The sequence below is a fragment of the Dendrobates tinctorius genome, unplaced genomic scaffold (genome assembly GCF_039654945.1).
Source record: "Dendrobates tinctorius isolate UK_male_01 unplaced genomic scaffold, ASM3965494v1 ptg000107l, whole genome shotgun sequence".
Classification (NCBI taxonomy): Eukaryota; Metazoa; Chordata; class Amphibia; order Anura; family Dendrobatidae; genus Dendrobates; species Dendrobates tinctorius.
Window position 1 is genome coordinate 42009205 of NW_027361775.1, and position 12034 is coordinate 42021238.

General features: G+C 47.4%; 1 protein-coding gene across 5 annotated transcripts in view; it reads left to right on the top strand.

The window, feature by feature from the left end:
* The first annotated feature begins 3051 nt into the window (after nt 1-3051).
* Nucleotides 3052-12034, top strand: part of LPP (LIM domain containing preferred translocation partner in lipoma) — a 388598-nt gene continuing 379615 nt past the window's right edge. For 2 of the 5 annotated variants that reach the window (XM_073589405.1, XM_073589408.1), the window contains exon 1: nt 3162-3299. Coding sequence is in view for 2 of the 5 variants with exons in the window: in XM_073589409.1 (XP_073445510.1) it covers nt 3090-3299 (210 nt within the window). In the remaining 3 variants the exon portion in view is untranslated. Of the gene's footprint in view, nt 3300-12034 lie in introns of all 5 variants that reach the window. The other 3 variants (XM_073589409.1, XM_073589404.1, XM_073589407.1) reach the window with 3 other exon arrangements.

Genomic DNA, 12034 nt, shown 5'->3' on the forward strand with positions numbered 1-12034 from the left:
CCAGGGCCGGGGGTTATGTGAGCTCACCGGCGGCCGCTTCACAGGCCCGACGCTCCGGGCTGTAGACCTCAGCTCCTCCTTCTCTGGCGCGGTCCTCTTCCCGCACGGCACTTCTTCGTGCTCTGTAACAGACTCCGCCCACAAAGAGCTGCCCCTTCTTCCCGCGCGCACCAATGGCGGCAATTGGCGCCAATTTTCAAACACAGTCTACGACACACAGGACCCGTGGGTACCGGGCTCCGTAATCCTGTTCGTGACGCCAAGTTGGGTAGCCCTCCCAGGGCTGTGGGGTACACGGTACCGGGCCGGTGTCAGGGGAATGTGTCACAGCAGCGGTGACCCGGTCCGTGGCCCTGGGCGCCCAAGTAATGAGGGAATGTAGTTAATGGAATAGTTCGTGACGCCACCTACGGTGCTCGGCAAGGGAGGTGTTAAGCCGACGCTGCATGCAGATCCGCTGGGACTGATGGTAGGGTGCAGCAAGGGTGTAAAAGCTCCCCACAGGTGAAGCTATAGTCCCAGGGCAGTGTAGAGGTGGTTGGCACGGGGATGTAGCAGTGCCGTAAGGGTAGGAAGCAGACAAGACACAGCGGGGTGTAATTTCTGTACCTTTACTTGATAACTGCAGTCCAGGGTCCTGATTACAGATGGTAACGGAGCAGGCTAGCCTGGAAGCAACTCAGGGATTCTCTCTCAGCAGACGGGCTGTGCAGTCTCCTTCCTAGCGCTTGTTTGAATGAAGTACTCCTAGTACTGAGTTACACTGAAGTTCCTCCTGTCAGATGCTCTCAAGAACCTTACTTGCACGGTAGACAGCTGTAGCCTATTTCGGGGGTTCCTTTCTCCTGAGTCCCGGCTTTCTATCCAAGCTGCTGTTGTGCCCTCAAGTCTTTGACAGGAGTAGGGCATTTACAGTCTCCTACTCCTCTGGTATCTGTTGTAGGACCGTTAGTATCCATACAACCGTGGAGACCAGGCTCCAGTTCATGCGCTCACTGTGAGGGAGCTCTCCTTTCCCAGCTCAACCTCCAGCTTCTCTCTACACACTTCACCCTCCGCAGACTAACTGACCACTCCTTCCTCTTGGCCCCCAGAGAGCACTCCTCCCCTTAATCCTGGTTCAGAGTTCCCACTGCTGGCCTGGAGTGGAACTGTGTTGCATGCATGGATTGACTCCAAGCCTGGCATTACTCTCCCCTGGAGGAAGGCAAAGCCACTGTGGCGGCCATACTCCTGGGGGCGCCACAACTTACTCTCCCAGAAATGCAGTGAAAGTCCTCTCACAATGGCGGCTGTTTGCTGCCTTCCCTTCTATCTCCCTGTGGCAGAGCTCAAATCCCTGTAGATGCCTGTCTCCAGTCAGAGTTTCACATACCAGTCCTTGCTGCCATCACCATCCTTTTCTGACTGATTCAAATCTTACCGCCTCATAACAGTTAGCCATAACATGTTAGCCATAACATTTTGTTTCTGAGAAGCAGTCATAGGTTGACTGTACTGTCAATACTCCTTCCCATAAAGCTCAATTAAACCTTTACTGATGTTGTCCCTGTAAGAAAATTCACTATTAAGTAAGCCAAGCAAAGAAATGGGAATAACATAGGAAAAACCACATACATTGAAAATGCAGAAATAAGGGAATAACAAAAATACTTATATCTCAGAAGCTTTATGTGATGACCACCAAGTTATATAGTCAAAAATCAACAAGTTTATTTATTTTAGTGAACACAACAAACAAAACACTTGTTTAAAATCAATTAAAAAGTCTGAAGAAAGACATAAATCGAATGACATACAATGGGTATGTAAATCTGTTCGGTCCGGTCCGAAGGGCGTTGCCTCTGTTCCGTCACTCCACCCCATGTATCACCCATAAAAACCTTTTTTTACTTGTCCCACGCTGTATGTTTATCTGTTTGGTCCGGTCCGATGGGTGTTGCCTCTCTTCCGTCACTCCACCCCTCCATGGCTTGCTGTGCGCATTCTTTGCTGTGAATATCACAGATCGCGTACATCGACGAACATCAGTAGTGCGAAAGCGCTGGCATACGCAGTTGTTTCTTATGTCCCAGAAGTATTTTGCGGCCATGCGCACTACCGATTTTCGTCTTTGCCCTCAGTTGGGCAAAGCATACTGCGCAAGCGCGAAATATGTATGCGATCTGCAATATTCACAGCGAAGGATGCGTACAGCAAGCCGAGGAGGGGTGGAGTGACGGAACAGAGGCAATTCCCATCAGACCGGACCGAACAGATTACCATACCGCGCGGGACAAATAAAAAAGGTTTTTATGGGTGATACATGGGGTGGAGTGACAGAACAGAGGCAACTCCCATCAGACCGGACCGAACAGATTACCATACCGCTCGGGACAAATAAAAAAGGTTTTTATGGGTGATACATGGGGTGGAGTGACAGAACAGAGGCAACTCCCATCAGACCGGACCGAACAGATCACTAGTTGCGGCACGCATTGCTGACACTCAATTAAATGATATTTTTGCCTGGCAGGCCCAAGAAGTAGTGACAGGTTCCCTTTAAAAATAGCAATGTATCTGTGAAAATTGGATACTTTACTTCACAGGTCATCCACATGAAATTCAGGGTTTTTTTACACACCCATAGACGTGAGTCTCATCCAACAAACTGAAGAAACTAGTGCACGCTGCAATTTTTTTCAATACTTTCGATCTGTAAAAATGAAACGGTCGTTTGAACAGCCCTAGTGATTAATTTCTCCATTGTGTGAGTCGGCGTATGTGGGACTGCACTCGGATGACATCCGATGTTTGGCACGCGGCCATAGACTTGTATGGGGGCGCGCCGTCCTATGTACACTGCCAATCGCAGCATGCAACAATTCTTCTGACGTGTGCCGATAGTGTCAGTGTTATATGTGACCAATCACATCACTTCTCTCATTTCTAAGCTTGTAGAAAGAAAACTAAAGCTGGAGCCTGATTGGATGATCCCTGAGTGCACAAGGAGCAGCTCCTGCGGCCATTGCGGTAGTTGTGGGACGTTCCTGGACACCAGGATGTTGCTGTTCCCCGCAAGCCTGTGACCATTCTGTGTGCACACTGCAATGAGGACGTGCATGCACTCTGGCGATAAGACTGCGAGTACAGGGAGCGAAGGGTGGGAAGAGGGCGTGGTCTGGTCACATGACCAGGGAGAAGCCGGGGTCTCTTCCCTGTTTCCGGAAATCCAAGATGGTGACCAGCATGAAGTTTTTCTAGGAACCGGTGAACTTAGAAGTGACACCCGGCCGGCGCAGACACAGCCGGCACCTGAGGTAACACTGGGCAAGCCGTCCTCCTCGCTCCCTGCACAGCCGCGTCCTGTGTGCCCGCTGAGGAATGCGTTGCAGCGGCCGGAAGACAGGAGCTGATAGGTGGTGACGTTGTCACCCGGGGCAGAGCCCTGCTCAGAGGAAGAGCACACAGCCCTGAGGCGGCCGGCACACGTCCCGCTACTCGGGGCCCGGATGTGCAGCGCTAGCTTATAGCGGCCGGCAACACGGAACGCCACCTGGTGCTGCAACCAATCACATGGCGGCTTACAGTGAAAGCTTTGCTCTCATTGGTTGCCAGGTGACAGAAATCCCCTGCAGTTTCTGGTGCCTCTGGGCCATTCACATGCCACAGGTACTATAAGTAGAGAGTGACAGTCAGCTTTACCAGCGCTCTGGTCTGTTGTCCCCTGTATGTGACATGGGGCATAATATATGGCAGCATAAGATGTGCCCCCTCCCAGCCCCCCAGGAATAATGGCCCTCTGGGGGACTTCACGTCACCGTGTATGACATGGCCTCCAGTCTGTTAGGTGGACAGTGAGTAATAAGTCGTTTCCCCTGTGACGACACGTTGTGGCATCACCAGGTCCGGGCAGTTGATTGTGGTAGGATTCTGCCACTGGTCCAACATCATCTCATACTGTTCATCTGCGATCTAGGCAGGACGGACAGCCATGACACTAAATCTGATATGTGCATTTCTGCTGTCGGACTGAGACCATTTCTGCGGTGACACTCGGGCTGCTAGTGGGCCATTTCTAGTGAGTCCTCGGCTTAGAGGCTGCACTGACCAGAAGATTGTCATATGGAGCCAACATATTCCACAGAGCTAAGAGCGTGTCATCACTTTCATCAGCCCTGGTGCAGAGGGGCTCAGAGTCTCAGTACCCACTCTTTCTGATATAGCCCCAGGGGCATTATCGAATTCCCACCTACAGGTATGTTTCATGGGAGAACTAGAGGAGACTCACGAAAAACATGGAGAACTTGCACTCTCCATGTAGACATTCTTTGGTGGGTAGAATCCAAGACCCCATGGTTACAAAGTAGTAGGTACATATGCTGTCACCTAAAGTGACTTGTTCTGGTGTTCAACATAATAAAATGTAAGTTCTGCTGAGGTGTCTCAGAGTAAAACGCTATGGCCCCAATTCATTAAAGGGAATCTGTCAGTAGGGTCAACCCTCCTGAGCCGTCTATATGGGCACACGAGGAACTAGATAAGATGATACCTGCAATCAGATGTCTTATACCAGAATAAGGGGTCTGGTCTCTGCATTTCCTGCTTACTTCATTCTCTCTTTCCGGCGTGTAAGTTTACATCAGAGCCAGCGAGGGAGCGCTCTGTCACTGTGCATTGAAAGTAATATCACACAGTGACAAGATTATACTGAGCATATGTCAGAATTTTCAACCAGTGCATGCTCAATAAGGCTGCAATTAGCTGGCTCCTGGAGCAGACATCACTGATGACCCGTTTCAGGGTGGGGATAGAGGCTGCGGCAGTGACTCGTTTGAGTATAGCATGTAGTGGGCATTCTCAAATGAAACCTCAGCAAAATGGAGGTAGGCAAAAAAAATAAAGCAGAGAGGAAATTATAGTGTCTTTAACTAAAGTATATTAGAAAATCAATTAGATAATTACATTAAACAATGTTAGTTTCAAACCACTGGGTTAAGATCTATGGGCGGACATAGATCTCGAGAATCTGCCTTCAGAGCTTATTTTAAAGGGAATCTGTGACCCTTTTTTTCGGCTTGCAGCTGCCGGCATAGACATCGGGGGCTTATCTATTCTGTAATGCTGTAGATAAGCCTCCGATGTAGCCTGAAAGATAAGAAAAACATGTTATATTATACTCACTGGGGTGGGTGGTCCAGTGGGCGTTGTGGTTCGGTCCGATGCCTCCCTTCTTCATGCGATGACATCCTCTTCTCCTGTCCTGTAATGGCTGCGGCGCAAGCGCACTGCTCTGCCCTGTTGAGGGCAGAAAAGAATTGTGCAGTGGGCAGGCGCCGGACCTCTCCCGACGCCTGCGCACTGCAGAATTCTGCTCTGCCCTCAACAGGGCAGAGCAGTGCGCTTGCACCGCATCCATTACAGGACGGGAGAAGAGGATGTCATCGCATGAAGAAGGGAGGCGTCGGACCACAACGCCCAACGGACCGCCTTCCCTGGTGAGTATAATATAACATGTTTTTCTTATCTTCAGGTTATATCGGAGGCTTATCTACAGCATTACAGAATGCTGTAGATAAGCCCCCGATGTCTATGACGGCAGCTGCAAGCCGAAAAAAGGGGGACAGATTCCCTTTAAATGAGATGGGGTGTTAACAGTGTGATACATAGTTCAGGAGAGCAGATGGTCATTCAATACGTGTCTCACCCTGGTAACTCCTCCTTTCATTCTCAGATGCCTGATTTATCAAGAGGTGCACGGTACTTTATGAACTTAGACCATCTTCCCAGTGGTGAGCATTTTGCCACCAGTCTTACTGTAGTCAGGAACTGGAGTAAGATTTCTGGCGTAAGCAATGCCACGTCTGGTCCTCAATTACATGGACAGGAGTTGTCATGACCCATCACACCCATACTCCGGCCATTTTGGTGGAGCTGGCCAAGAGTGGCGTGAAAAATGCAAAAGCCACAAGATTTTTGTGCAACTTCAAGTTGCCCAAAAATGTGACTTTACGAAGTGTTTTACGCTGGCGTAAACAGGAGAATGTGGGCCAGTAAGTGCACAGGTATTTATTGGCCAATGAGCTAGCAATCTATAAGCGATTCAGTCACTTTGTACACAATCCCTTAAAGCCACAGTCAGTTATAAGTCTTATACAGTATAACCCCTCAGCCATTGGAGTACACTTATCGCACCAGCACTGCAGTTGCTCCTACGTGGCTTCTACATGCTGATATTTTTCCATAGGACTTAAAATATTCAATTTATCTATTGATTTGATGCCACTTCCCTTTGTTCCTTGTTACTAAAGGGGATCAGATAACTTGGGTCACCACTCAGTTTTGCCCTGCACCTTGCCCACTCTTTCTGTTCACTAGCACCATCTTGTTAGAGTACGTGCCCATGATCCGGGGTAGCAGTGTTTTGGATGCAGCTCACCTGCGCCTTCTCCAAAACGCTGCATTCTATATTACAAGCACAGCGGATTTATGGATGCCTCATGCCCACTGTGCATTTATTTGATGCTGCATTATCTCACCCGCGGTGTGGTTTTACGAGCCGCTAGACTCTGCAACAGAAATTTCCACAATAGAATGTATTGGAAGCGGTAAATCCACATGGTTCAGTGATAACATGCGGATTTACTTGTGTGATTGAAATTAGCGGTTTGGACTCTGCAAAAATACTCTACATCCAAAATGTTGCTATTCCTGGTCGTGGGCACGTAGCCATATAATGCTTCAGTCAGATCAGACTTCATTAACATGGAGGCCACACTACGGAAACTGCTGACACGAGAATAGGAAGAAGTGGAGGACCAGAGAAATGAGAAACACAGGCGCCAACGCTCCATTCAACCATATTTATCCTGCTCACATACTACTACAGGATCACAGTATTTTTATAACCTGCCTTTCTAGGTTTGTTTCCGCTTTTACAGTTTTTATTGAGCAGCTAATGTAAATCGCACAATGAAGGTCATATCTGTATTTCATCTGAACATTTCTTATAAATTATTATAGAATATCTAGAAAACAAATAGGGCACCGGAAACATTTCCATTGTGAACCTCCATTCATCAATATTTAATTTAAAAAGATTATTTGGTCTTCTAATTAGCCTGCCATCACTTTGTGACTGCAGACTTCTGGATCCTGACAGTGTGTGGCACGCATGCCATCAGGATTCACCTGTATTGCTCGTGAGACCGGGAGGTTTGCATACTTTCGAACACATTTTGAATAGATGTGCCTGGCTTCTCTCAATGTAAGTGATTTGAGAGAAGCCAAGGACATCTAGTCGTTAAGTGACCTCGTATGCAAATCGCTTACTTGCTGGCACGTGACGGCTCGCTCTTGCCAGCAATCTTGATAGCATGTGCAGCACACACACAGGCTTCAGACAGATGCCTGCTTTGCCATTTTTAAGCTGCTTTGATGGAAAGTAGTCACAGATGTGGCTTTGCCATATTGAATAGCCCATGTGGAGTGACTCTGTGTGCTGCTGTTGATCTAGCATCCTTGAGATTTTATGGTATTAAATGAGTACTCTGTTGATGACGCGTTGACTTACTTTTTGTTAGTGGTCTGAGAACTTTTTTTTGGAAATCAAAACAGAGAACGGTAGTGGAGCAGGGGACGGGGAGTCTGTAGTATTGGTGTTGGGGAGTAGTCTTTATATGCTTTTTATTGAAGCTGCAGTTTTTATATTGACTGCAGACTTATCAATTTGGACCTAACAAGTTCTTTAAGGTTTAAACCAGCCCCAATGCGCACCAGTAATGGGAACAGCATCTCTGGGGCTTACAGTGCATGTTTATGAAGTAGCAGTCAAGTTGAAAATATACAGACCCAATAGCAACTTAATTTATTGATCGGTTGGCTCCGACCACTAGAACTCGCAGAAATGGGCCGAATAAGACACTTCTATCCCCATTGGACTGAAGCGGCAGTGCACATGCTGGAGTGTGGCTTCATCCTTTCCCTATGGGACTGGTGAGTCCTGCCCTCTACTTTTTCCCGCAGCCACATAGAGAATAAATGGAACAGTGGTCGAACATGTAATGGGGATAAAATAGTCCAATTCTACCAATAAGTGAAAAAGAAATATGAATAAATACTCGCCTTCCCCGATCCCTCACAAGTCCTGTTCATATTCACTACATTGTGCAGCGTTCACTGCCGTGCGCCAAAGACACTTTACATAAAAGGACCGCCCCCTTGGGCATTTGGAGTCGCAGCGCGAGGAGGGGTACACCTTTCAAGTAGCAGGTCTACCAGCATAGGTGTTTTATCGGCCTATTCCCACCTACTTAGTGCTGTCAGAGGTTCAGAGCTCTCAACATTTCTGACAGACTCCTTATAATTTGGAATCTGAGAGACCAGCAGTTTTGCCCAGATAATATGCCCACAACTGTCTACAAGAGTAACGAGAAAACACTCCTGCGGTAACGTCTCTGCTATAATTCTTATATTCCGTCATTACTGTATTTGTATTTCCGCCTCCGTGTAATCCAGAATGTTGGATTATCCGTCAGCTGCCAGTTTCTCTTTGGGACAGATGTAAAGAATTTCCTAATGTGCAGTTGTGTGCTGGTTCCTATTAACTAATGCAGAGCAGTCTGTGAAGGTTCTCGGAGGCTCCTTGTGCATCTGGCTGCCGGCTGCCAGGAGGAGAGCCCTGTCTTTCAGGAATGTGCCTGTGTTTTTCTTTATGTTGGACCGCAGCATTCTTGCCATTTTTGTTGAACATGAAAGAAGGCTTGTGATGTTGCAATACACGCTCCATCCTCTAAAAAAAAGTCCATGTTCTGTTTAGTGTACCTTGTTTAGTACTTTCATCGTCAAGTTGAAGCAGAAAGTGCGGCGTCCTGGAACTATAAACTTGTCCTCGCCAACTTCCTTATCCTTTTTTTTTTTTTTCTCTTTGTCCTAGTTATCGGTGAATCTTCCACGTATTTAATTCCTGTCTTGTGCTTTTCTCCTATCTCCAAATTATCATTTACCGTAAAGGTAGGCCTTATCTAAATGAGCGTGCTTATCCGTTTCTAGACAGGACGGTGAAAACTCCAGTGGAGTAAGGGGAGACTGATAAAGCAAGACCCAATGTATCAGAACGATCACCTCATCTGTCACTACTTGGGCTAGAACATTAGGGCATCGTATTTTGTCTGGATAAATAGGTATAAAATGTAATCTGACAGTATGTTCTGTCGAGAATCCTGATTTCTTTCCTCAGTAAACCTTTTGTCTGAGTTGTATAGCCATTTGTCAAAATTGAAGCTAATCATTCTCTTTTGTTATGTCCCTTCAGCAATGCCATTGTAAAGTCATAATGTTTAGAAGATTTAAAGGGAACCTGTCACATTGAACATGGTGTCCCTCAGTATCTTTATCAAGGAGAAGGAGCTGATCAAGTGTGTGTGTGTCACGAGAAAAACTAAAGCACATTTGATTAGTTTTGTGTATTGCGACATAAGGAAAATAACTTTCTCCTTAGGTTTTTAAAATTTAGGTAAATGCAACCTCAAATGAAGAACAAGACATGACAAATTACACCATATTGTTCTTTAACACGAGCTGAACCATAATGCAGAAGCAAAAAATTAAGTACACCACATGAATCACTGGCTCGTAGAATCACCTTTAATATATGGTATGCATTGCTGAATTTCCACCACTTTCTCGTGCTCCTGAATGCCCCATGTGAACTGCATTGTATTTTATATGGTATGCATTGCTGAATTTCCACCACTTTTTCATGCTCCTGAATGCCCCATGTGAACTGCATTGTATTTTATATGGTTTGCATTGCTGAATTGCCACCACTTTCTCATGCTCCTGAATGCCCCATGTGAACTGCATTGTATTTTATATGGTATCCATAATTGTACTCCATCTTGTTATCTTTGCCACACATCTAAGTGGTCTGTATAACCCCTTCCCCCTTTTATGACCTCTTCTTAACTCTGTGCATTTGGCCTGGGCAGTCACACCCCACTTTCACTCACACCTGATTGTGTTTAGCTGCACATATATTCAGCACCATGGGTCTGCTCCAGACGTCGTCAGCTCCATCAATGTCAAAATCCTTACTTCAAAGTACTGATTTCTAAGTACTCTGAATTAGACTAGAATTGGACTGGAATTTGACTGCAAGGTAACAGCCTATAACACCACAACAATGTTTCGCCGCCTTTTTACTATCACCCCCATACTATTCTATTTCTCCCTAACTCCTGCAATCCCCCCTCCTAGTAAGGAACTATTCGTCTCCCCCTCCATTCTCCCCAGCCATCTAACCTCCTCACAACTGTTCCTCCACATCCAATCCTTTTTCTCCAGACACACACGGCCACATCATGTCCTATCCTGCTCTCACCTTTTAATGCTCTGTCTACTACTCCTTATTACTGGCGACGTATCCCCAAATCCTGGCCCTCCTCATCACATCCCTGCACTCACTTCTACCACCCTGCCACAATCCTCTACACGTCCTCGCAACCATGATAACCTCATACCCATTCATCCAGCCCCTACTCCCTCAACCCCCTTACCTGGAGCCCTATGGAACGCACGCTCTGTCTGCAACAAGCTATCATTTATCCATGACCTCTTTATCACCAACAAACTCTCCTTCCTTGCCATCACTGAGACCTGGCTCACTCCCTCTGACACAGCCTCTCCAGCTGCGCTTTCCTATGGCAGATTCCATCTCTCACACCCCTCGCCCCAGCAACAAACGTGGTGGAGGAGTTGGCTTGCTCCTGTCTGATACCTGCTCCTTTACCCCAATTCCACTACCACCCTCCGCTACTCTTCCCTCGTTCGAGGTGCACTCCGTCTGCATCTATTCCCCCTCCAACCGGCTGTCATCTACCGCCCCCCAGAACTAGCCATCTCCGCCTTTCTCGACCACTTCACCACCTGGCTACTCCTTTTCCTTTCTGCTGACATCCCCACCATCATCATGGGCGGCTTCAACATCCCCATTGACCCTTCCACCCCGGCTGCCGCTAAACTTCTGTCGCTCACGGTTTCCCTCGGCCTCAATCAATGGTCCTCTGCGGCCACTCACAAAAATGGTCACACACTGGACCTTATCTTCACTCGTCTATGTTCCCTCACTAATCTCAATAACTCACCTCTCCCCCTGTCTGACCACAACCTACTGACATTCTCTTCCCTCTCCTCTCCTACTGCGCAACCCCCGCTCCATAAACTCGCTCACCCTCGCAGGAATCTCAAACACCTCAATTTACAATCACTCTCTGAGTCCCTTCTCCCTCTTACAGACATGGCTTCCCTTCATGACACAGATGCTGCTGCCACTTTTTATAACACCACAATAACAGCAACACTCGATTCGGCTGCCCCCCTTACGCAGAGCAAAACTCGAACAATCAACAGGCAGCCCTGGCTGACCAGCCTGACCAAAGAACTGAGACTGGTTTCCAGGGCCGCTGAGCGGAGATGGAAGAGAACCCATTCTACTGAGCACTTCAATGCATACAAGCAGTCCCTTGTCAGCTTTAAGTACACGCTCTCTGCCGCAAAACAAACTTACTTCGCATCTCTCATATCCTCCCTGTCTCACAACCCTAAACAGCTCTTCAACACTTTCAATTCTCTCCTCCGTCCCACAACACCTCCTCCCCCTCTCATTTCTGCTGAAGATTTTGCCTCCTTCTTTAAGCAGAAGATCGACACGATCAGACAAAACTTTGGCTCTCAGCCCTGTTCTGCAAAAGCCAGCTTCTCCACCATGACAGAAGATCAGCTCTCCACCCTTCTGTCAAGATCACGTCTCACCTCATCCCTAACTTGGCCACAGTCCTCATCCCATCTCTAACACACCTTTTCAACCTTTCACTTACAAATGGTGTCTTTCCCTCATCCTTCAAACATGCCTCAATCACACCCATCCTCAAAAAGCCCTCCCTTGACCAATCCTCTATGTCTAACTATCGCCCAATATCTCTTCTCCCTTACGCCTCAAAACTACTGGAACAGCATGTATATCTTGAACTGTCCTCCCACCTCTCCTCCTGTTCCC